Below are 27082 nucleotides of genomic sequence, written 5' to 3' on the forward strand. Positions count from 1 at the left end.
GGAATCATACTCAATGGCCCCAGGCCTGCTGGCAGAGCCAGATTTTAATGGTTTTCAAGAAGGTCAGTAGGATGGGGGCAGTACAAGCCTCTGGGAGTAGTTGGTTTTAGAGAGCTGGAGCCGCCACAGGGAAGGTCCTCCCATGTGGCCCCACCAACTGACATTATCTAGCCAATGATACCTGGAGAAGGCCAACCCTATGGGCCCTTATCAGTCACTGGGAGCCATGCGGCAAAAGACAGTCCTGTAAATAGTCTGACTCTAAGCCATGTTCTTTGAATCTTCATTTTTTTCTTGGGGTTCTACTTTGTCCATCCCTTTCTAGTGGGATATGCCAGAAGATTGCAATTGCAGAATCTGGAATAGAATTTGCAATTCTATCACAATTTTACAAACTTGACACATTTTACAAACTTTACAAATCTAGTACAAGCTTACAATTGAAAGAATGCATTTGACAGGATAGCATGGGGAGCACTTGCCTAGGAAGCCACCAAGGGCCGGACATGACTAAATGGTTAAAACAACAACAGACATCCAAGCAGAACATCTTATGATGAAATGATACATTTTAGGGACGATGAAGTTGCCCAAAACGGCAAGGGATCATAAATGTGTGTTGCAGTTGTGGTTATGGAGGGCACCTTCCCACTTGGCTTCTTTCTTGCAGGTGCTGTCCGTGCCTCATCGCCGGTTGGTCTGTTGCAGCCGCCTTTACGAAGTGACAGACGTGAACAAAGTGCAGAAACACGCTGCCCACCAGAGAGAAGTTTTTCTCTTCAATGACCTGCTGGTGGTGAGGGAATTTTTGACTTGTGCAGTTTAGAAAAAGCTCACAGGACCTCTGTCCTAGGAATTGGATTTTAAATACACCTCTTCTTAGGAGATTCCAAAGGCTGACATTCAGACCTCCCCCTAGAAAAAGGGATGTTAGCCGCGAAAAAGAAATATAATCTTGCGTGGCTTTTTCTTCAGACTTTGCTTAATGTCAGCTCTGTTTCGCTCAGAATTTAGGAAAGTAAAACGCCATTTTCAACCTCAAAATGCACTTTTACTAAATCAGAAGTTAATGCAATGAAAGAAAAGCAAAGTCTGAAGAAAAAGGCGTGCAAGATACCTATTACAAAGTGACCCCAACACCCCGTTTTGGCAGTCCACCCAGTCCAAAATGTCCATAAGCATCGGGTGGGTGCATCTTTGCCGGCATGTCATACCCTGTTTCCCCGAAAATAAGACAGCGTCTTATATTAATTTTTGCTCCCAAAGATGTGCTACGTCTTATTTTCAGGAGGTGATTACTTCCGGGGTGGAAAATGACATCAGAAAAACTTCCGGGGCAACTTATGGGCATAGCTCCATGCTGATCCAGGTGAAGGGCCCCGCTCTCACCTGGATCCCAGCCATGCATCTGCATGTGGGAGGTCTCGCCGTCTAACCCCTACAAGGGGATAGAAATGGGCGGGACCCAAAGGCAGGTTCCCCCCAATTGCCCAGATCAAACTAAAGGCACCATGAGCCCTTGGAGAGAACCTGTCAATCATCCCCAAAGATGCCCAATGGAGAACACGCAGTTGCTAAACACCACCCAATTTCCGCCCCTAACCTGCCAACCCAAATGACCAAAGGTCATTTCAATGAAGAAGAATTTACATTTATTGCTAAACAACAAAAAAAGAACATTTATTATATACTGTACAGTAGTTGTCATCACAAACCAGCATAACCAGACAAACTGCGAATCCTATCAAGAATTTCTTACTACTACTGTACCATTATTTCCATGTACTACAATTACACTTTCTTCAAATATATGTTATATATGTTCCATTCGGGAATGCTGCGAAACGAAACATCTCCTATGTCTTACTTTCAGGGGATGCCTTATATTAAGCAATTCTATGAAAACCTCCCCTATGTCTTACTTTCGGGGGTAACTTATTTTCGGGGAAACAGAGTAGTTCTGGAATGCACCATCTGTTAACCTTGAGTTGGTGATAAACAGGTCTCCTCTGCGCATCTGTGCCAGGCTGCAACTCCCCCCCCTTTCTCTCTCTTTCTCATACAAAATAAAAATTCTCACGAGCTCCTCTCCAGCATGCTTCCCCCACCCAAATCCCGAATGCCTCCCCCCACCCCTGTTTCCTGATGGCAGCCAATGCAATGAAGATATGAAGAATACTGCAGAGAGGCTGACATTCTGAGTCAAAAGCTAGCACTGCAGAAAGAACATTATGTCTCCCTCTCTGACAAAGCCCCATGGATTGAATCTAGGTCTAGGAGAAAGATGATAAGATCATACACCATAATGTCCTTCCTGTTAGTGACTACTTCAACATAACAAGAGCACATAATACAGTGGTACCTCTACTTACGAACTTAATTAGTTCCGTGACCAGATTCTTAAGTAGAAAAGTTTGTAAGAAGAAGCAATTTTTCCCATAGGAATCAATTTAAAAGCAAATAATGTGTGCGATTGGGGAAACCACAGGGAGGGTGGAGGCCCTGTTTCCTCCCAGGAGATTGCTAGAGAGGCCCCACAGAGGCTTCTCCCCTCCTTTTCCGGCCCTGTTTCCTCCCAGGAGATTGCTAGAGCGGTCCCACAGAGGCTTCTCCCCCACTTTTCCGGTTACAGTTTCGGAGGCTCAGGTTTGTAAGTGGAAAATGGTTCTTGAGAAGAGGCAAAAAAAAATCTTGAACACCCGGTTCTTATCTAGAAAGGTTCGTAGGTAGAGGTGTTCTTAGGTAGAGGTACCACTGTAGATACAAACTAAATGTAAATCGCTCCAAACTTGACTGTAGAAAATATGACTTCAGAAACAGAGTGATCAATGCCTGGAACTCACTACCTGGCTCTGTTGTTTCTTCCCCAAACCCCAAAATTGTCAACCTTAAATTATCTACTGTTGACCTCTCCCCTTTTCTAAGAGGTCTGTAAGGGGCGTGGATAAGTGCACTATTGTGCCTACTGCCCTGTCCATCTGTCCTATTATCCCTTTTATCTCCTCTTCATACTTTTTTATGTTAATGCAAACTATAACTCTATACTTGTTTGACAAATACAATATAGTGGTTCAGGAGGCCAGTCCCTGTAACTTCCCGCACATATTCAGACAAGTATGCAATTGTTTTCAGCCACCTAATATTTTATATGACACAATACCTCAGTGCTTTCATGTCTGTACTGACGCCAAACATCATTTGGCAGCCAGTGAAGTTGATTGAGATGTGGTGTGATGTTCCAAGTAGTTCCTCTCTTGTTGAAGTGTTGCAGCTACACTCTAAGCGAGCCAAATATTTCACATAATCATCCCCGTGTAGGGTTTCTCTTAACTTGCATGCAACCATATATCCATGCCAGAACAGCCTATTTTTGTGGCATTTTATTGGTCAAGTGTGTATGGACACACAAGGAATTCATCTTGGTGCACATATTCTCAGTGTATATAAAAGAAAAACTAGGTTCGTCAAGAATCATAAGTTACAACACTTAATGATAGTCCCGGTACATATAAGCAATCAAATCATATTAGCAACCAGTCAATATAAATTCTAAGGATACAAACAACAAAGTTAAGTCATACAGTCATTAGTGGGAGGAGATGGTTGATGGGAATGACGAGAAGATTAATAGTAGTGCAGACTTAGTCAATAGTTTGACAGTGTTGGGGGAATTATTTGTTTAGCAGTCTATTGTTTTTGTTCAGACAGGATTATTCAACCTAGCCATGAAAAAATGTGCAAACGTAGACCAAATCATGATAAATGGTTAATTTCCTCCATCAGTGACTTGTCAAAACTCACTCCTCCACAGCCCAAGGCACCATCATACATGAGTGGATTGTTGATTGGTGACACTTTAAGGTGAGGGAAGACAACCAAACTGGAGTAATCTACAAAGTTCTTTCTTTGAAGGGCTCTGTGCATGCTAAATAAGGAGAACAAGATTTGTAGGCTTTGTGAGTGAGTGAGGATTAGGCAGCTTTCTTTTGCATCACAGCCTGGTGGAAAGCATTTAACTTAGTCCATGCACCCTGGATTCTATTGGATGTTGGTGTATCCCAGATGGCTCATTTGACGGTGTGTAGAGTCACCAGTGGGGCTGGGTGGGGAATTGTTTTCTTTATTTTTTTAAATTTTCTATACTGTGTTTTTGCTGCTTTTAAACCTCCTAGAGTCACTGTGAGCCGGTAGGACGCTATATAAATCTCCCCAAATATGAATACTGAAGAATGAGTGAAGATGAATAGATTTAAGATTTAAGACCTCACCTTACAAAAAGACCTCATTGACAAATTTGAACAGGTCCAAAGACAGGCTACAAAAATGGTGGACGGTCTTAAGCATAAAACTTATCAGGAAAGACTTAATGAACTCAATCTGTATAGTCTGGAGGACAGAAGGGAAAGGGGGGGGACATGATCGAAACATTTAAATATGTTAAAGGGTTAAATAAGGTTCAGGAGGGAAGGTTTTTTTTAATAGGAAAGTGAACCCAAGAACAATGGTGCACAATTTGAGGTTAGTTGGGGAAAAGATCAGAAGCAACATGAGAAAATATTATTTTACCGAAAAAGTAGTAGATGCTTGGAACAGATGTGGTTGGTAAATCCATAGTCACTGAATTTAAACATGCCTGGGACAAACATATATCCATCCTAAGATAAAATACAGGAAATAGCATAAGGGCAGACTAGATGGACCATTAAGACTATTTCTGCTGTCAATCTTCTATGTTTCTATGCTTCTATTAAGAAGTGGGAAACACCAACCTACATCAGCATCAGATTGACAAACTTGGCACTTGGATCTGTCCTCAATTATCTTTGATGGCATACTAGATGAAGCTACACATTTGTTGTACAGCACAGTCTAAGCCAGAGATACTGAATTTCTGTTTATAACACTCCCTGCTTCAGGGAGCCTAATGGTGTTTCTAATGAGTTGTTCACATATTATGGCCAATCTATAATTACTGCTGAGCTGGTTTGTTTGTTTTCCTAATGAAATTTGAGAATTGGGTATTCCCAGATACGGTTTATATCAATTCCCATATTCTGATGGCTGGGAAAAAAATTCAGCTACTACTGTACATTGGAAGTTGCAAGTTTGTTGACCGAGAATAGTCACGTTTGTGCCCATTAGGGAGAAAGCATCTTGTCTGAGCAGATTAATTACCACCCAATTAAGAAGTCTTTGGAGAGTGGGATGATAAGTGCCTACAGGTTTAGAATCTGAGGGGGTAGTAGCAGGACACTGATACCTAAAGCTAAGACCTTAAACATACCACGCCAGCTGTTGATATATTTATTATTTATTTATTTATTATTTAGATTTGTATGCCACCCCTCTCTGCAGACTCGGGGTGGCTCACAACAGAATAAAAACCATTTATAACAAATCCAAATATAATTTAAGATATTTTTTTAAAAAAAATGGTTTGATTTAAAAAAACCCATTTACTAAACAAACATACATACAAACATACCATGCATAAATTGTATAAGCCCAGGGGAGATGTCTCAGTTCCCCCATGCCTGACGACAAAGGTGGGTTTTAAGGAGCTTACGAAAGGCAAGGAGAGTAGGGGCAGTTCTAATCTCTGGGGGAAGTTGGTTCCAGAGAGTCGGGGCCGCCACAGAGAAGGCTCTTCCCCTGGGGCCCGCCAACCGACATTGTTTAGTTGACGGGACCCGGAGAAGGCCCACTCTGTGGGACCTAATCGGTCGCTGGGATTCGTGCAGCAGAAGGCGGTCTCGGAGATATTCTGGTCCCATGCCACGAAGGGCTTTATAGGTCATAACCAACACTTTGAATTGTGACCGGAAACTGATCGGCAACCAATGCAAACTGTGGAGTGTTGGTGAAACATGGGCATACCTAGGTAAGCCGATGACTGCTCTCGCAGCTGCATTCTGCATGATCTGAAGTTTCCGAACGTTTTTTCAAAGGTAGCCCCATGTAGAGAGCATTACAGTAGTCGAAACAAACCCAGGAAACCAAAATGCTACCTATTCCTCATGCATCACTCATTGTGTCCTCAAAAGTGTAAGGAAATAGTAAATGGATCAAGCACCGAAAAGACCATCTTTACTACCAAACTGGATGGTTTCATCAGCAAAAGGGACTGTAGAGAATCCACCCTCCTTCGTTTGAAAGGAAACTGCTGAGATGAAACATCCCGAGCAATTGACAAGTGTGATTTGACAGGACTCCCTCAGGAGGAGATCATAGAAGTCTACTCTTCAGCATGGTTTTCACTCACTTCCCTACTCTCAGCCACAAGACTGCAAGCTAAACAATTTCTTCTAGGCAAGATGAACATAAAGCCGTTGCGCAATTCGCATCTGTGTGAATGTTTCAGGGTTGGGGTTTTTTTTAAAAAAAGAACTAGTATCTATGATATAACTCAGATAGAAGGAAGGATGAGGGGATTAACTCTTGAACTCTCATATACTGCAATCATTCGCCACGCGGGTTGTCCTATTTTCCAGACAATCCAAGGTTTAGAAAGCTTAGAACTAGTCACCTTAAACACGACCTAAGCATAGCCCATAAAATCATCTGCTACAATGTCCTGCCTGTCAATGACTACGTCAGCTTCGATCACAACAACACACGAGCACACAACAGATTCAAACTTAAAGTAAGCCGCTCCAAACACGACTGCAGGAAATACGACTTTAGTAACCGAGTAGTTGATGCATGGAGCTCACTACCAGACTCTGTAGTATTATCACATAAACCCTAAACTTTAGCCTTAGATCAGTGATGGTGGCATGCAGAGCCATATCTGCTGGCACGCAAGCCGTTGTCCTAGCTCAGCTCCAACGTGCATATGTGTGCCGGCCAGCTGATTTTTGGCTCACACAGAGACTTTGGGAGGGCGTTTTTGATTTCCAGAGAACCTCTGGGGAGGGGAGGGGAGAGGGCTTTTTAACCCTTCCCCCGGCTCCAGGGAAGGTCCCAGAGTTCCCCAGCCAGCTATGCTAGTCTGGGAGTTGCAGTCCAGCAGTCTTAAAGTTGCCTAGGTTTGGACAGCCTTGTGCTACAACAAGGGGTTTGAAGAGTGACACACCTAAACATCTTACACTAAGGGTACACAATGTAAGACCCTGGATTTGCATTGATCTTAGATTTGGATGTGCACCCCAATGTCCCATCAAAGTAAAGGCAGAATCAGAACTGATTGGCTATTTTAATTCATTTACACCCAGCATGTGATAATACTTAGCTGACCTGGTTGATCTTCAAAATCTAAGTAGAGTCAGACCTGTTTATGCTTAGACTCTTTTCTTTCACCATTCCTCACACCACTGTGACCACTCATATTCCTATTAGGATCACATTTTGACTACCACCCTGTAGCTGAATGGTGTTATTTGGACCTTAAACTTTCCTGTTGTCCTTTGCTGATCTTTCTGAAATACATATTTTCTTTCTTTCTTTCTTTCTTTCTTTCTTTCTTCCTTTCTTTCTTTCTCTTTCTTTCTTTTTTCTTTCTTTCTCTCGCTCTCTCTTTCTTTTTTCTTTCTTTCTTTCTCTTTCTTTTTTCTTTCTCTCTCTCTGTTTCTTTCTTTCTCTTTCTTTTTTCTTTCTCTCTCTCTCTCTGTCTTTTTTTCTTTCTTTCTCTCTCTCTTTCTCTTCTTTTTTTCTCTCTCTCTTTCTTTCTTTTCTCTCTCACTCTCTCTTTTTCTTGCTTTCTTCTCTCTCTCTCTCTTTCTTTTTTTTCTTTCTCTCTCTCTGTTTCTTTCTTTCTCTTTCTTTCTTTCTTTTTTTGTTCTCTCTCTCTCTGTCTGTCTTTCTTTTTTCTTTCTTTCTTTCTCTCTCTTTCTCTTTTCTTTTTTCTCTTTCTTTCTTTTCTCTCTCACTCTCTCTTTTTCTTTCTTTCTTCTCTCTCTCTCTCTCTCTTTCTTTCTTTCTCTTTCTTCCTCCCTCCCTCCCTCCCTCCCTCTCTCTCTCTCTGTCCTTTAACAGATTCTCAAGCTTTGCCCCAAGAAGAAAAGCTCTTCAACCTACACATTTTGCAAGTCAGTCGGCCTCTTAGGAATGCAGTTCCATCTGTTTGAGAATGAATGTAAGTTTATCACAGTCTACTTGGCTCCTTGCCTGATGGCACTGGAGGGGATAAATGTGTCGTCTTTCATGGGTTATAGAAACAGGCTAATTCAAGACGGGAGAGCAAATATGGTGTTCTGGTTATGGTGAATGTTAGCATTCACCATAACCAGAATGTTAGCATTGGGTTCTTAACTTAAGTTTTTTTTCTTAACATTAGATTTGTATTGTATTGTTATTATTGATGTGAGCCTCCCCGAGTCCTCGGGGAAGGGCGGCATACACATCTAATAAATTATTATTAATTATTATTAAATTATTTAGAATCTGGACTGCGGAGCTCCCGGTGTTAATTCAAGCTTACCATGGTGACTTTGGGCCACTCCTTCTCTTCAGCCCACCTGAATGCATAGGGTTGTTGCTGAAAAAACAATAAGAGAAGGGAGTGTAGTTATACTACTTTATGTTCCTAGGGAAACATGAGAAACAAATGTCTATGGCAGTGATGGCAAACCTATGGCACGCGTGCCACAGGTGGCACACAGAGCCATATTTGCTAGCACGCGGGCCATTGCTCTAGCTCAGTGATGGCAAACCTTTTTTTCCCTCGGGTGCTGAAAAAGTGTGTGCATGCACTATCACGCCTGTGCGAGTGCCCACACCCATAATTCAATGCATGGGGTGTGCAAAAACAGCTTCCCCCAGCCCCCGGAGGCCCTCTGGAAGCTGGAAAGGCTTCCCTGGAGCCGAGGGAAGGTAAAAACACCCTCCCCCATCCTCCCGGAGGCTCTCTGGAAGCCAAAAACACCCACCCAGAGCCTCTGTGCAAGCCAAAAATCAACTGGCCAGCACACACATGCATGTTGGAGTTGAGCTAGGGTAACATCTTGCGTGCCAGCAGATATGGCTCTGCCATAGATTCGCCATCAGTAGCCTAGCTCATGTGCAGCTGGCCAGCTGATTTTCGGCTTGCACTTGTTCTGCCGGTGTGTTTCAACCACCTGTAATTACAGGGTAATTAGTCCAAGAAGACACACACCACACGATAAAAGGAAAACCCAAAAGTTTTTATAAACAGAAAAACAGAAACAGCTCCCTTTTAAAATGTCAAAGGGATTTTCTGGTACACACAAGGCACAGGTTAAATTAAATCCAATTTCTCACCCAATAACTGGGAAATTGAGTCCAATTCTAAAATCCAGAGAGTCCACACACAATCTTGAACAGCACAAAAACCACGATCTTGATGATACAATGAATCAGATAAACTGCCATGAGGCTAAAACACCAGGTTGCACTTTTATCTGTACCACTAATTACAGCAGCCCCACCCAACCACAGGTGGCCTCATTTTCTCTTGTAATAATCCTTCAGTTGTTGTCTCCTATGCATCACTCTACGCATGCGTGGATGTGTCATTAATTCTTGTTCAGAATCCAAGGATGATACAGATGATTGATCTCCTCCTGGGCTGTCTGCCAAACTCCCCTCTTCCCTGTGACTCACACTTCCTTGGTCAGAGGAGGCTTCATCGGCAGATTCCATCGGGAGCAAAACAGCTCTGCCGCATGTGGCTGTTTCCCCCACATCCACCTGCACATTCCTTGGGGCAGGAGCTGGGCCAGAACTAACCACAACAGCACTGAGGCTCTGGGAGGGTACTTTGGGCTTCCCAAGTGCCTCAGGACTTGGGAGAGGGCATTTTTGCCCACCCCAGGCTCCAGGGAAACCTCTGGAGCCTGGGGAGGGTGAAAAACAGGCGTACTGGGACCACCATTTCTGGCTGCCAGTGGGACTCTGGGGCAGCAGGGGAGGCCATTTTCACCCTCCCCAGACATTGAATTATGGGTATGGGCACTCACACATGCACAGTAGTGTACACTCACACTCTTTCGGCACCCGAGGGAAAAAAGGTTCGCCATCACTGAGCTAGGAGCTTGCTATTCCTTGTTGAGAAATCAACAAGGAGAAGACTATATTTAGATCAACTCAAGAGAAGTTGGTGGTGCTCAATTCCTTCTCCTCTGATAATAGCAACAGCACTTAGACTGATATACCACTTCACAGTGCTTTACGGGCCTCTGTAAGCAGTTTAAAAAATTAACCTATTGCCCCCAACAATTTGGGTCCTCATTTTACCGACCTCGGAAAGGTGGAAGGCTGAGTCAACATTGAGCCTGGTGAGATTCGATCTGCCAAACTGTTGCAGAAGTAGCTGATCTATAATAAATCATGCTGTTATAAACAATGGAGAAATACAGGTAATGCTTGTATGAGAGGCGGGGTGGCGCAGTAGGTAGAGTGCAGTACTGCAGGCCACTGAAGCTGACTGTAGATCTGTACGTCAGTGGTTCAAATCTCATCACCGGCTCAAGGTTGACTCAGCCTTCTATCCTTCCGAGGTGGGTAAAATGAGGACCCGGATTGTGGGGGCAATAGGCTGGCTCTGTTAAAAGGTGCTATTGCTAACATGTTGTAAGCTGCCCTGAGTCTAAGGAGAAGGGTGGCATAAAAATTGAATGAATGAATGAATGAATGAAGGAAGGAAGGAAGGAAGGAAGGAATAAATAAATAAATAAATAAATAAATAAATAAATAAATATTTATTCATAAAGAAAGAAAGAAAGAAAGCAAAAAAGAAAGAAAGAAAGAAAGAAAGAAAGAAAGAAAGAAAGAAAGAAAGAAAGAAAGCTTGCACTGAAGATATTACAGTGCAAACTTTGGTAGTGAAAAGCCTGCAAGTTAACAATGGAAACTCAGAGGACACCAAAGACTCAAAAATGTCATCTCTTCTGTTACGGGTTTTCTATTATAATATTTGAATCCTCTTTCCTAATACTGCTGCCCTGATGGAAGTGCACACACAAACACACACACCTTGTTCACACACTTGCATAACCTCACACCACACAGCTCCCGTTTCTAATGAAAAAGACATCCAGGTTCCAAACATAGACCTCTGTGTCAGGACTTATTTGATTCTTGCAGCAAACAGCAGAAAGCAGTGAAAGGATAGAGTCGCAAGAATTAGTTTGTTGCACAGTGGCATCCCCCAAACGGAGTACCAATCATGGCAAATGATTCCCGAACCTGATGACCCAAACTAGGTAATTTGAAATCACAGAACGTGCAAGAGTTCCGGAACAAAAGCTGTTTCTCAGAAGTTGTTTGGCATAAATGAGGCCACATCTGTCTCTATGTTTTAGGTTAAGTGCAAAAAAGATCTGCAAGGCAACATTCCTTTTCTTTTCTTTAAATCACATTGTATACTTGCTGCAAAAGTGTCTTGTTATAGACACGGGGCCCATGCCTTCACCCCAAATCCAAATTCGGTTCTTTGTTCTTTGCTATTTATAGAAGATCCTTAAATCCTTGATTTTTTTAAAACAAAACTGGGAATCTAACATACCCATTAAATGTGCTTACGATCATATTAACTGGAGGATGCAAAAGACAACTTGCCTTTAATCTAGGGCAAATGAATTATCTAGCATTGTTTACTCTGGCAATGGCTTTTTCAGGTCACAGCAGAGATATTGCCTAGGATCTGCCTTTCTATCGAGAAACGACAAGGATATTTTGCAAGGAGATAACAGAAATAACAGGTTGGATTAAAAAAATTCTGGTGACTGCATTCATATAACATATTAAAATGGGACAGCTTTAGGTGATTATGATTATGTTATCCTTTCAAGGTAAACCAGATTAGGAAACTAAACTTGTTAAATAATAATAATAATAATAATAATAATAATAATAATAATAATAATAATAATAGTAATAATAGTAATAATAGTAATAATAATAGTAATAATAGTAATAATAGTAATAATAGTAATAATAGTAATAATAGTAATAATAGTAATAATAGTAATAATAGTAATAATAGTAATAATAGTAGTAATAGTAGTAATAATAATAATAATAATAATAATAATAATAATTTATTAGATTTGTATGCCGCCCCTCTCCGAAAACTCGAGGCGCCTCACAACAACCATACACAATGTACAAATACAATGTTTAAAACACAATTTAAAAACCCTTATAATAAAATAATCACACAACCCAATCAAACCATACCTAAACCAAGTAGTTAGGGGAGGTGTCAATTTCCCCATGCCTGGCAGCACAAGTGAGTTTTCCACAACTTACGAAAGGCAAGGAGGGTGGGGGCAGTTCTGATCTCTGGGGGGAGTTGATTCCAGAGGGCTGGGGCCACCACAGAGAAGGCTCTTCCCCTGGCCCCCGCCAGACGACATTGCTTAGTTGACGGGACCTGGAGAAGGCCAACTCTGCGGGACCTAATCGGCCACTGGGATTTGTGCCTTGTTGTGGCCTGTAAGCAATATTGGGTTCCTTACTAGTATGGGCCACACTGCGCATCGGTAGGAAAAACGGCAATGCACGCACAGCTCTGGTTGACTGGCGGGTGTGTCCCAATGGGATTTTGCTTCTGCACATGCTCAGGAAGCAAAATCTTGTGAGAGGACACATGCGCGCACCTGGGATTTCGGTGATTTTTTGCTTCTGCGCATGCGCGTCCCCTCGCAAGATTTTGCTTCCTGCGCATGTTGAAAGAGGACAGAGGCTGAGCCTGGGTTGTCCATTAATGCTCAGGTGGAGAGTCGATTAATTACAGGGTATTTAGCCCGTAATTACAGAGTATTTAGTCCAAAAAGACACACACCACACGATAAAAGGAAAACCCAAAAGTTTTTATAAACAGAAAAACAGAAACAGCTCCCTTTTTAAATGTCAAAGGGATTTTCTGATACACACAAGGCACAGGTTAAATGTAATTCAATTGCTCACCCAATAACTGGGAAATTGAGTCCAATTCTAAAGTCCAGAGAGTCCACACACAATCTTGAACAGCACAAAAACCACGATCTTGACAAAACAATGAATCACATAAACTGCCATGAGGCTAAAACACCAGGCTGCGCTTTTATCTGTAGCACTAATTACAGCAGCCCCACCCAACCACAGGTGGCCTCATTTTCTCTTGTAATAATCCTTCAGTTGTTGTCTCCTATGCATCACTCTACGCATGCGTGGATGTGCCATTAATTCTTGTTCAGAATCCAGGGATGATACAGATGATTGATCTCCTCCTGGGCTATCTGCCAAACTCCCCTCTTCCCTGTCACTCACGCTTCCTTGGTCAGAGGAGGCTTCGTCGGCAGATTCCATCGGGCGCAAAACAGGCCTGCGGCATGTGGCTGTTTCCCCCACATCCACCTGCACATTCCTTGGGGCAGGAGCTGGGCCAGAGCTAACCACAACACCTCCCAGATGTTTCATTTTTTTAAAAAAATATATGAAGCCAATACTAATATTTTCAGAGGTCTGTGCCCCCCCCCTCTTCTTTTTCATAGACTATCCCCATGGTATCACTTTGGTGATTCCAGTTTCAGGCTCAGAGAAGAAACAGGTGCTTCATTTTTGTGCCCTGAATGCTGAAGAAATGCAAAAGTTTGTGGAGGACCTCAAAGAATCAATAGCAGAGGTGATGGAGCTAGAACAGATTCGAATTGAATGTAAGACTCCCAACGTGTTCCAGACTCCATGCAGTCATTCTGTCTGTATGTACATATGTCCGTGTCTTCTGTATTTTTATGCTTATCATTGATAGAAATGCCATTTCAAATTTTTTTTAAAAAAAAATGGGCTGGGGGGAACATTTCCAGGAAGGCAGAAAAGTCATTGTTAAATTGTATTCATTCAACCGCAGATATGCATGGTTAAAAGTATTCATTGTAATTTCTAAGCCTCTCTTCTCTCCTCTCTCTTCTCTCTCCTCTTTCTCCTCTCCTCTCTTCTCTCCTTTCTCCTTTTTCCTCTCTCCTCTCTCTCTCTCTCTTTTCTCTTCATAATAAATATAGGAATATAGGAACATTATTATCTGGGGTAATTTCTTTCCCCACTATAAACAAAAAAGTAATTACAAGTTACTGAGTCCACATCCTAAGTTCAAACTTTTGTCTAATCTGTTATTTGTTTTAATTGTGATTAATACACAATGCTAAATTGTAAACCATCCTTTACGAATCACAGGGGATGAATTCGAACACCATGTTAAACCAGATCCAACCCTTATTATGACCTAATGTGGTACACAGGCAAACGTAAGGTACAGAATCATTGAGTTTGCCAGAGAAACAATGTTCCTATGTTCCTATCAATAATATCACATGGAACCAGTAAATAAATTACTTCCTTGGTTTGGGAAATGGGTAAGATGGATGAGAATATTTGAGAACAAATGTATGCTGGATTAGTTCATATGAATCCAGTATGCCGATACAATAATATCCAGGACTTATATGTATCAGAAAATGTGGCATCATTTTGGAATGCTATATGGATTATGTGCTCCTAATGTGACTGCTAATTAATTGCACAATCCTGCAAGTTCTTCTTTTTTCATTACTTACAGAATAATATTTCACCTCCCATACACAAAAATATTCCTTCCCCATATACTGTTGCATCCATTCAGTGGAAGGGCTCTCTAGATATGGCTACAGTTATTCACAGTGGGGTAAAGCAAAATTTGCAGACTCAAATTGCATCATGGAAACAAATATTTGCAAATTCAGAGAAGTAACACTTCTGAGTTTGTCATCCCCTGTTTTTTGGCTCAAGGAGCACACACCCAATCCAGGGGCGGAAATCTTTGTCATTGCCCTGATCCCTGGTCTTTTACCCAACCTACTCCATTTGTGATATCCTAATCTAAAATGGAGATAGCTTTCTTAGAATTCTTGATGTTTGTCAAAGCACAAGTAGGAGCGGGCCAAACTTTCATTTGTATTTGTGTGTGTGCGCGCGCCCGCCCGCCCGTACATTCACTCGGGTGGTATATTTTCTATCTTTCCCAACTGGGTGCTTTCTCACTCTGGTAGACTATAGCTTCCTCGTTCCTAGTCACGGTGTCAAAAAGGTGCCTGCTAGCACTTTTTTCAACCAGCAAGTTTTAATAAAAACTTTTCATGAGTTGCAACTCACTTCAACAGATGTCCGGAGTGGCTAGGCTGATGGAGAATTTAAACTGGGGAGGGGGGAAGAGAAGAAAGAAGGAAAGACAGATTGGTTATGCAGATGCATGTTATAAATACTCTGCCAATTAACAATTGTGCTAAAAAACCCTATTGTGTTTTGTTGAGACCTTCTGAGATGGCTTGAAATCTTTTGTTGGAGATTTCAACAAAAATCTCCAACAAAATGAGTCCAGCAGCATCTTCTCCCAATGGTGCTGTTAAAGTTTCTTTTCACACACACCCAAAATGGCTAGTTTGAATTCTGCAATGAATTATCCCGGGGGGCTGAAATGCTCTGATATTGCTTTGTCCTTGTCTTGAGAGCTGATGTCAAACTTGTGTCCATTAATTCTCTTGCGCAAAGTTTGTCTGAGATGTACAGAATCCAAAGGGACATTGCTGGCAGATGATGGCACTGGAGATGGAGCCAGTGAAGGCGCCTTTAACCTTATAGGTGAAGTGTTTTGGAGCCTGTGATACTAGTGCTGCTGAAATGAAAATGGAGCCAAACACCTGCTTTCCATCCTAATATCATTTTCTTCTTGTTTCTGAATACTGATGAGAAAGTGCTTCAGGTTGGATGGTTTGTATGCAAGTCTGGACCTGCTACACCAGAGTTGCCCAGCCTTTCCGGCTTTGTGGACCAGCTAGTAGGAAGAGGGTATGGTTCTTTGTGAGTGGTGGGCAAGTGCATGTAGCTCCATTGGCGCAAGCACCAAACACAAGGAATTTTTCTTGGTGCATGTTCTGTCGGGCTCTCTGGTGGAATCCTCCCAAAAATTCATAGGTACAAATTTCAGACACATACACGTTTGAAAATTCAAAACAATGTTCTTTATAATGAAAATTCACTTAAACCAAGCCCTCTTTTGGTATAGCAAAGAGCACTCGTCTCCAAACAAACTGGTAATTTGTACAAGTCCCTTATCAGTTCTGTGATACTTATCTTGCAGCTGTGAAGCAATTCACAGTCCTTTTTTCACAAAGTGAAACACACTTTGCTCTGGTTTAGTTTCAAAGCGGGGAAAAATCAGCACACAAAAGGTCAAAATCAGTAAAGCAGTCATGAAACACAACGATCAGATAATCCTCCACAATGGCCAAACCCACAGGCTGCTCTTTATAGCAGCCTCACTAATTACCACAGCCCCACCCAACCACAGGTGGCCTCATTTTCTTTGATAATAATCTCTCAGTTGTTTTTGCCTATGCATCGCTCTCCTCATGCGTGGCTGTATCATTAACTCTTGTTCTGAATCCAAGGAGGAGCTAGATAATTGATCTCCTTCTGAGCTGTCTGCCACACTCTCCTCCTCCCTGTCACTCATGTCTTCTTGGTCAGAGGAGCCTTCATCAGCAGATTCCACCGGGGGCAAAACAGGCCTGCAGCACGTGGATGTCTCCCCCATATCCACAGTCCTTGGGGCAGGAGCAGGGCCAGAGCTAACCACAACAGTGCATATGCTCCTAATGTACATTTTAAAAAAGGACACATTCACCAATAATGTATAAGATACAACACTTAGTTATAGGGTACAAATAAGCAATCAAATCACATTAGGAAACACACAATATAAATTGTAAGGATGCAAACAACAAAGTTACAGTCATAAATCATAAGTGGGAGGAGATGGGCGATAGGAATGATGAGAAGATTAATAGTAATATAATACAGACAGTGAATAGTTTGACATTGTTGAGGGATTATTTGTTTAGCAGAGTGATGGATTTTAGGGAAAAACTATTTTTGCATCTAGTTGTGTTGGTGTGGTATTGTTTGGTGTGCACCATTGGAAGGGTTTGGAGTTGAAACAATTTATGTCCAGGATGTGAAGGGTCTGTAAATATTTTCCCTGCCCTCTTTTTTACTCGTGCAGTATACAGGTCCTCCGTGGAAGGCAGATTGGCAGCAATTGTTTTTTCTGCAGTTCTGATTATCCTCTGAAGTCTGTGTCTGGGTTGTTGAGTTGCAGAACTAAACCAGACAGTTATGGAGGTGCATATAATAATACAGTAATTCCTCTGTAGAATTATATCAGCAGCTCCTTGGGCAGTTTGAGCTTCCTGAGTTGACACAGAAAGAACATTCTTTGTTATGCTTTTTTTTATGACATTTTTGATATTAGGTGTCCATTTTAGATCTTGAGATATGATAGAACCTAGAAATTTGAAGGTCTCTAATTGTTGATACTGTGTTGTCTAGTATTGTAAGAGGTGGAAGAATGGGATGGGATGTTTATATATCCATTCTTTATTTTTACCAGGACATCAAGGAAATGGGCTTGTTCTTCAAGTGAACTGCTGCTAAAGTTGATGGTGAACTGGAAGTTGTTGAAGCTTTGATAAAATTTGATGAGAAATTCTTTTCCTATAGGTCCGTGTAGTGAAAATGTCATAAGTGAATCTCAAGTAAAGCATTATTCTAGGTCGGCAAGGAGAATCTCAGGAGTTGCCACAAAGAAGGAGGAGTCAACCTATTCTCCAAAGCACTTGATGGTAGAACAAGAAGCAATGGGTGGGAACTAAACAAGGAGAGAAATAATTTAGAACTAAGGAGAAATTTCTTGACAATTGGAACAATTAATCAGTGGAACAACCTGTCTCCAGAAGTTGTGAATGTCTAACACTGGAAGTTTTTAAGATGTTGGACAAGCATTTGTCTGAAGTAGTGTAGGGTTTCTTGCCTAAGCAGGGCTTGGACTAGAAGACCTCCAAGGTCCCTTCCAACTCTGTTGATGACTTTGTTGTTGATGTTGTTGTTATTTGGCATATGACTTGAATGTTCATGCTGTGATACTCAAGTATGTGTTGTTTTAGGGGTAGTGATTTCTGACAGTCTCAAAATGGGTGAGCAGTGTGGTCGGGCGGTAGGAAAAGCAAGTAGGATGCTTGGCTGCATAGCTAGAGGTATAACAAGCAGGAAGAGGGAGATTGTGATCCCCTTAGATAGAGCGCTGGTGAGACCACATTTGGAATACTGTGTTCAGTTCTGGAGACCTCACCTACAAAAAGATATTGACAAAATTGAACGGGTCCAAAGATGGGCTACAAGAATGGTGGAAGGTCTTAAGCATAAAACATATCAGGAAAGACTTAATGAACTCAATCTGTATAGTCTGGAGGACAGAAGGAAAAGGGGGGACATGATCGAAACATTTAAATATGTTAAAGGGTTAAATAAGGTTCAGGAGGGAAGTGTTTTTAATAGGAAAGTGAACACAAGAACAAGGGGACACAATCTGAAGTTAGTTGGGAGAAAGATCAAAAGCAACATGAGAAAATATTATTTTACTGAAAGAGTAGTAGATCCTTGAAACAAACTTCCAGCAGACGTGGTTGGTAAATCCACAGTAACTGAATTTAAACATGCCTGGGATAAACATATATCCATTGTAAGATAAAATACAGGAAATAGTATAAGGGCAGACTAGATGGACCATGAGGTCTTTTCTGCCGTCAATCTTCTATGTTTTTATGTTTCTATGTTACCAGAGTTTAAGGAGTCAATGGTGAAGACCAGGTCATACAGTTAGGTGATAATAATGGTACTTACAATCTGCCTCTTATCTGTCCTGCGTCTCTCTAACCACCCTTCTTCCTTTCTTTTTTCTGCTTCTCTCAACCCAAATTTAAAACCTACATTATCTTAGCCGCTTTGTGTGTTAGATGAAGTGAGCTGCAGCTCGTGAAAACTTATGATTTTTAATAAAACGGGAACGGCGGAAAAGTGCTGCAGATTCCTCCTGATTACTTGCCACCATAGACTAACATGACTCTCCTCCTGCAATATCTAGCAAACATGATTGCTCTTTTTTTCTTTGTCACGTCCCTCTGTTTTTATTGCTCTGTTTTCTTTTGTTTTCATCTTCCTTTTTTTTTTCTCTCTCCATTATATATCTGTACCTTCCTCCTCTCTTCCCCCATTCCCATGTCTTCTTAGGGGAGCTGGAGAAACAGCATGGGGCAAAGAATCTTTCCTTAAAAACCAATGGGGCTCAGATGGAAATGCAATTCAAGCAAGGATCTCCAGCAGGTTAGAAATTTCCCAGGTTCTTCCTACCTAGAACGACAGTCAGTCCTCCTTTGCTCACCTCCTAACAACAAGTAAGATAATAGAAAAAGGAAGGATGAAGCAACTTTGGCCAATAACGTAGCAGGTTTTATCCTTGAATCCGGGCTACAAGAATGGTGGAAGGTCTTAAGCATAAAACGTATCAGGAAAGACTTAATGAACTCAATCTGTATAGTCTGGAGGACAGAAGGAAAACGGGGGACATGATCGAAACATTTAAATATATTAATGGGTTAAATAAGGTCCAGGAGGGAAGTGTTTTTAATAGGAAAGTGAACCCAAGAACAAGGGGACACAATCTGAAGTTAGTTGGGGGAAAGATCAAAAGCAACGTGAGAAAATATTATTTCACTGAAAGAGTAGTAGATCCTTGGAACAAACTTCCAGCAGACGTGGTAGATAAATCCACAGTAATTGAATTTAAACATGCCTGGGATAAACATATATCCATCCTAATATAAAATACAGAAAATAGTATAAGGGCAGACTAGATGGACCATGAGGTCTTTTTCTGCCATCAGACTTCTATGTTTCTATGTTTCTAAATGTCCCCAAGCTGATGTCATTTTGAAATAAATTTGTTTCTCAAAGAACCAATCCCATATGCCATGCCACCCCCCCCCCCCCCACACACATACACAATTGGGAATTTTCCAGATCAGAATTAAAAGCTTATTATCTCGCCTTTTGGTTACCTGTTAATCTGGGGGAAAACAGCCAAGGCTGTAAATCTCATGCTGATTTCTACGATAGAATTGAATGAATAGCCAACTGAAGCTCATTCTTTGAGCTATCAAGACATGTGCAAGTCTACATCTGATTTCATAATGCTGACGTCCCCCAAACTAGGTCATCCCTGAGAAGGAAAGAAGCAAAACGGATTAAACCTTGTATTAAGCTAGGTGGACTAGTTTGTAGCAAAGGACTTTTCACCAGTCTGTAAGTGCTGCCCTATAGTCATTAAATTATAAAACTATTTTTTCTATTTTTTGCTAAAAGAATGAAGGTTCTTAAATAGATTCAACAATCATTCCATCATTCTTTTTGGAAAGGCAGATTAGGGAAATTATACTGTATACTGTAGTTGGAGGAGGGGAACTGAAAGTTAAATTAATATATATCCAGTTGATCTACATCCTGGATAAGGTCAACATATTTTATTTTTTAAACTCAACATATTTTATTTTTTTCTCTCTCAAAATTATATTTTTAGTTCTAGGAAGCAATTTTCCTTTTAATATTTGACTAGAAAATGAAGGATAGAAGCAGTACATATGGGATCAGGCCTAAACGAACCAATATTGATTAAAATGTAAGATTGAGAATGGAGAAACCCAGGTTGAACTCAACCTTTCATCTCGGAAGCTCACAAAATGACTAATTGCTAACTGTTCTGTTGAGGTCTCTGGTAGAATCCTCCCGAAAATTCACAGATACAAATTTCAGACACACACACGTTTGAAAATTCAAAACAATGTTCTTTATACCGAAAATCCAAATAAACTAAGCACTTTTTTTGTATAGCAAAGAGCACTAGTCTCCAAACAAACTGGTAATTTGTACAAGTCCCTTATCAGTTCTGAGATACTTAGCTTGCAGCTGTGAGGCAATTCACAATCTTTCTTCTTTCACAAAATGAAACACACGTTGCTCTGGTTTAGTTTCAAACCAGGGAAAAATCAGTACACAAAGGTGGAAGTCAGCAAGGCAGGCATGAAACACAACGATCAGATAATCCTCCACAATGGCCAAACCCACAGGCTGCTATTTATAGCAGCCTCACTAATTACCACAGCCCCACCCAACCACAGGTGGCCTCATTTTCTTTGATAATAATCTCTCAGTTGTTGCTGCCTATGCATCGCTCTCCGCATGCATGGCTGTATCATTAACTCTTGTTCCGAATCCAAGAAGGAGCTAGATAATTGATCTCCTTCTGAGCTGTCTGCCACACTCTCCTCCTCCCTGTCACTCATGTCTTCTTGGTCAGAGGAGCCTTCATCATCAGATTACACCGGGAGCAAAACAGGCCTGCGGCATGTGGATGTCTCCCCCACATCCATAGTCCTTGGGGCAGGAGCTGGGCCAGAGCTAACCACAACAACTAACTAGCCAGTTACTCAATCATAGCTCAACGTATCTCATGGGGGTCTTGTCATAGGACACAAATGGAGCCTGTTCCCAGGTGGAAAGTTTGGGTATGACCTCCAAATAAATAAGAAAGTGTTGGTAAGTAGAAGAAGACACCTGTGTCATAGGTTTCATGATGCTGACGAGACACCGCAAATAACTGATGGTGAATTAATTTATTTTTTGCATTTTTTTGCTGCCAGAAAAGTGGATTTGTGGGATTTTTTTTGGCCCGGGGTGCTAAGAATAACTGACTTGCCTTGACTGTGATGTAGATTGATTGAAGATGGGCAGGGAGGAAAGCTTAGGAAGCCCAAAGAGCCTGGCCCAGTGTAGAATACCAACAGTTGTCCTAACTTATGGCAGAAAGAGTAGGTTGCACCACTGAAGGAAAGTCCTCTTTTATTTTCAAAGGCAAAAAAGATTTAGGAGAGAAAGGCCCGGACAATACAGTGGAGGTAAGTAGAATGTGCAGCGGTGGAGGTAAGTAATTCTCCCCCAGTTCAGCCCTTCTTACATTCTCTGTTGTTTCTTTTCTCAGGTTTTAATCAATGCCTCCCCTGCCAGACTGACAATTTTACCAATTTCCAGAGATACAATAAAAAGTTACTGCTAGGACGGGTAATACAACTTTCAAATCCAGATTAAACTTCAAAGCATTTTATTTTTTTCAGTTAGCGTTTCTCTAACTGTTAGCACATCCTTCATGGAGCCAGCGGCCAAACTCTGGAAACTAACCCGCCCCTCCCTCATCCCCGCCCCCCAGCAACCCTTTCAGGAGAAATCAGAGACAGAGCTGAGATGAACCCCCAGGCAGATCACTAGCGTGGCGGAATCTCCCTGATCCTCACGGATCACTTGATCTTTCCCTCAAAGCTCTTCTGCCCAAGGCAATGGCGCTATGTTGGTGGCGGGCTGGGCAAGATTCACGGAGAACATAATAAGAACCTAAGAAGAGCCATGCTGAATCAGGCCAAAGCCCATCGAGTCCAGCATTCTGTGTCACACAGTGGCCCAGCAATTGTGCATGGGGATCTTGAGTAGAAAGAGAAGGCAAGACCCTCCCTTTCCCTTGACCCCCAACAAATGGTACTCAAGGGAATCCTGCCTGCCTCAACCAACATAGAGGTGGCACATGGACATCCGTTTCAATAACTACCGATACACTTGGCATCCACGAATCTGTCTAATCCTGCCTTGAAGCTATCAAGGCTGACAGCTGTCACAACCTCTTCTGGAAGTGAATTCCATAAACCAAGAACCCTCTGGGTGAAGAAATATTTCTCTTTATTTGTCCTCGCTTTCTTATCTATGAGCTTTAGGGAGTGCCTCCTCGTCCTGGTATTGTATGATAGAGAAAAGAATTTTTCTCTATCCACCTTTTCTATCCCATGCATGATTTTATACACTTCGATCAAGTCACCCCTTAAACACTGTCTTTCAAGGCTGAAGAGACCAAGGTGTTGCAACCTGGTTTCATAAGAGAGGTGCTCCAGGGAGAGCGGGAGGAGTTGAAAGATTAGACCAGATGTTCCCCAACCTGGTGGCGCTCTTGCTTCACAACCAGGTGGTTGTGAGTTCAATCCTAGGTAGAGGCAGAACTGCTTCTAAGGCAGGGAAGGGCCATTCTTCTTACCTCCAACTGGAGTTCCCTTTGAGGCTGTTGCGGACATGACCATTGGTCGCGCGTATGCCCATTGGTACCATGCGTACCCATTGGCACAAGATTTGGCTTCTGCGCATGCTCAGCAAGCCAAACCTCAGGCGAGGGCACACATCTCGCGTGAGAGTGAGGTTCTTGTGAGTTTTTTTCCTTCAGTGCATGCGCAGATGCAAAAATATCAGCAAAAATTGCCATAATTTCATTCTGGCGATTTTTGTTGATATTTTTGCTTCCGCGAAGGAAATAATTCACTAAAATCTCACTCTGTACATGCACAGAAGCCAAATGTTTCATGGGGCCACATCGAGGTCATGCAGCTGTGCAAGCATCCTGGATTTTCCTACTGGAGCCGCGTACCTGGGCACAACGGCGGCTACCTGCCATTTCTCTAAGGGGGTAGAGAATTCATTTATCCACCAACCTCTTAAACTCACCCCAAGCTCCATCACCTGATAATTAGTTGGCTTGGGGCCTTTATTATCCAAGTTGTGCCCTCCCGCTTTCTCTTCTGTAGCCTTTGAGAAAACAGCCCCTCTGGGCCCACTTGTTGCTACGGCAGTGCTCCTCGTAATGTGCTTCATCAAAACTATCTCATTACTCCGGCAGCACGGCTGCTAATGCCCTGCAGGAGCAGGCATCTCCATTCTGAGTCAAAACAGACCACCTCTTTTAGGAGAGATCTTCACTTCAGGATGCCAAGGAAGTTGTTTGTGAAGCTTTGTCCTGGTTGGAATCCCAGAATTAGGCAGATAGGGGACTCAGTCTGCCCCCGCTACTCCACAACAGGGACCTCATTCTCCAACTCCTTGTTGACCCTTTCTCTCCCGAATCTCCTGGGTAGCTGTGCTTCTTTGAAACTCTTTTTCATAACTTTTATCTATAGGCTCCCCTTAGGGAACTCCGGTTCATCTTAGTTGATGTTTACAAAATGAACTTAAGGAGTTTTTTTAAGGGGGGTGGGGTTTCTCTCGCTGAAGATACTTCTTCCTCCCCTCCTCAGCAGAAACAAACATCTCCATTCCCCCCCCCCCCTCTGAGATTGACCTGATCTGCTGCCATTTCATCAGATTTCTTTTAAATCATTGTACAAGCTGGATGGGTACTTTTATTTTTTTCTCCTTTTGGGGCCAGATTTTTTTAAAAAAATCATTTCCTTTCACTTGCCAACCATTGAGTGGATCAGAGCAAGCTGCAAGTTTGCTGAAAGATTTCCAATTTGTGCTTGGCTTTTATTGTTTTTATTTCCCCCTTTTCCTTTTTTTTTTGTAAACAGAGTAAGTGAATCATGTGTGCCACTTTTCCTCCTCGGAAAGACGCGAGCTAGGAGGAGCTCAAATCTTTCCTTGAATGTCAGCAAATCTCATCTCCTGCCTGCCCACCCCCCCACACAAAGAAGTACAACCTCAATTATCCTTTCTTCTTACTGCCTTGTTAGCCTATGGACTGCAAGATGATGTAAGAGCTTCTGAGCACTCCAGTTCATAAAGCACAGCTTATCTGAAAATATGCCCGCATTAAGCAGAATTTAGAAAGACTTTATTCCCAGTTGCATTTCTTCTGAGCAAAAGGCAAATAGGGGCACGCAAAAATATATATACTGCTCCAAAAAATAAAGGGAACACTCCAAGAACACATCCTAGATCTGAATGAATGAAATATTCTCATTGAATACTTTGTTCTGTACAAAGTTGAATGTGCACAACAGCATGCGAAACTTATTGTCAATCAGTGTTGCTTCCTAAGTGGACAGTTTGATTTCACAGAAGTTGATTACTTGGAGTTATATTGTGTTGTTGAAGTGTTCCCTTTATTTTTTTTTGAGCAGTGTATATAGAATACAGGTAGTTCTCGACATATGACCCCCAATTGAGCTCCAAGTTCCTGTTGCTATGCAAGGAAGTTGTTAAGTGAATTTTGACCCATATTCGCCACTGTTAAGTGAATCATTGTAGTTATTAGCGACACGGTTAGGTGAATCTGACTTCCCCATTAACATTCCGTTGTTTAAGGGTTCCCTTTATTTTTTTGAATAGCGTATATCGAAGCGAACATTTAAAACTCTGAATAACAAGATGGGGGTTTTTTGATCACACGAAAGGCATTGGGCCAGTGAAGGGCTATCAAGATGGCCGGGATTAAAAGGACGCCCTGCATTTTCTTTCAATATCTTTCAGTGCAAATTGGGTGCTCTGGGGTGGAGCTCCATTTTTGCTACCCCACTGCGTTCCCCCCATCCAGGCAGTAGCCCACCCCTGCATTGGGCTCATGCCTTCTGCGTATATTAGCCGCTCCAAACCTACAGAGAGGGGCGGCATATAAATCTAATAAATTTTTATTAATAAATTAATTATATTACGGCAAATGTGTGTTTTTAATCCCACTCTCTCTGGGTGCCACTTGCATTGACTCTCCCTAAATGGTTGAGGTTGTGCTGTCTGTGGATATAGCATTGCTGCCTTCGCTGTCATGAGGCTTAAGAACGAAGCCCGGGGAAAGTGTGCTTGTGGGAGCCGGGGGGATGAGAGGTCAAAGCAGTGGGTGGGTTGGGTGGGAGATTTTGTTAGCAACGCTTAAGCTGGGCTGCGGCTTTTGCAGACAAACCTGGCGGTGGGGGCGGGTGAAGGGCGGCAGCCCGCAGAATCAGCTGGGAAAAAAGTCTTGTAACGTTTAATGCTTCTCTGACTGTTTCTAAACTAGGTGTCAATTCACAACAGGCTTCAAACGTACCAGCACAACTCTCTCCCGGGGCTCGAGAGTGGAGCGGAGCCCAGCACACATCCTAATGTTGCACGAGAAAAGCTGGAGGCAGCATTGGCACCTTCTTACCCTGCCTCGGCGGGGACCCTTGTACAGTGTCAGCAGATTGTCAAAGTTATAGTCTTGGACAAGCCTTGCCTCGCTCGGATGGAGCCGGCCCTCAACCAGACTTTGACGCGCTACGTGTCCTCCGACTCCTGCAACTCGACGCCCTTGCACTGTCGAGGCAGCGGGCTCCAAGGGACCCCGGTGAAAGTCACCCACCAGCCCCCGCTCCCGCCCCCGCCGCCCCCCCTACAACCACCCGCACCAGACCTGCCCCCCCAGTTCCTTGCTTCACAGACGCAGATGCTCCAGCGGCTCACGCAGTCTAGTGTAGCAGCCCTACCGAGCGGTAGACCAAACAGCACAGACCTAGCCTGGGACTCGTTTCTGTCTTCAGAAAATAATCTAGTTTGTAAATTTATTTTTTAGTAAAATGAGAGAGTGTGTGCGTGGGGAGGAAGAGGAAGGAGGAGGAGGAAGAGGAGGAAGAGAAAGAAGAAGAAGAAGAAGAAGAAGAAGAAGAAGAAGAAGAAGAAGAAGAAGGTGGTTACGGATTGTGATAAAAACACACAAAATCTTTCGTTCTTTATTACCTCTTCTAAACTGATTCTATTGCGAAGGAGCCCTATGTAGAAACTGAGCTCTTCCGAAGATTTTTCCCTTTGTAGCCTCTTCCCCATTCTGCTTCAAACACACACCTTTTTCTGTCCTCTCTGCACTCCATCCAACTTCTGAGAGCTTCGTTGCCTTCCTCTTTTCTTCTGCTTTCACTTGCCCTCCTTGTCTCCTTACCTTTTCCGACAGGACCCTTTTCTCATGAATGACCAAAACAGACCTATCTATTTGGGAGTGGTGGTGGAGGTATTGACTTTCATAGCCCGTTTTGTTGAGGTTGGAGAACTGTAGCTGCTGTTATCAACGCTGTTGCCTCATCACCGCAGCTTGCTAAGTTGGAGATGAAAACCCTGTGCCATTCACCTGTGCTTTCTTCCTACGCTAACTTCACGAGCAGAATGGAAGAGGAGGAAGACGAAGATGGAGGACGCTCCTTCTTCCACCCCACCCTGCTGCTAAACACAAATCCAGACTCATTTTTGGACAAGGGGGAAAAAAAGTCTTCACGGTAATGAGAGAGAGCTCTGTAAATACACACCTTTATAGCCGAATGTGGGCGGATCTTGCCTCACCTGTTGGGGGAAATTGGAGGAAAAAGATCGAGGCACCGCCACTTTTCTGAAAACATTGGACAATATGAATGGCTCTTCAGATTTTTATTGAATTATTTTCTACCCTGCTTTTCAGGCTGTTCCAGAT

At 42.4% G+C, this 27082-nt stretch overlaps 1 protein-coding gene across 1 annotated transcript in view; it reads left to right on the top strand.

Annotated features, from left to right (window-relative positions):
* IQSEC3 (IQ motif and Sec7 domain ArfGEF 3) overlaps positions 1-25727 on the top strand; it is a 75523-nt gene extending 49796 nt beyond the window's left edge. Inside the window, exons 6-12 of the mRNA XM_070756446.1 lie at positions 671-796; positions 7975-8074; positions 13437-13598; positions 19042-19134; positions 21718-21761; positions 21845-21924; positions 25664-25727. Coding sequence (XP_070612547.1) covers positions 671-796; positions 7975-8074; positions 13437-13598; positions 19042-19134; positions 21718-21761; positions 21845-21919 — 600 coding nt within the window. The 3' untranslated portion in view covers positions 21920-21924; positions 25664-25727. The remainder of the gene's footprint in view (positions 1-670; positions 797-7974; positions 8075-13436; positions 13599-19041; positions 19135-21717; positions 21762-21844; positions 21925-25663) is intronic.
* Positions 25728-27082: the final 1355 nt, after the last annotated feature.

The sequence above is a fragment of the Erythrolamprus reginae genome, chromosome 6 (assembly GCF_031021105.1).
Source record: "Erythrolamprus reginae isolate rEryReg1 chromosome 6, rEryReg1.hap1, whole genome shotgun sequence".
Taxonomy (NCBI): domain Eukaryota; kingdom Metazoa; phylum Chordata; class Lepidosauria; order Squamata; family Dipsadidae; genus Erythrolamprus; species Erythrolamprus reginae.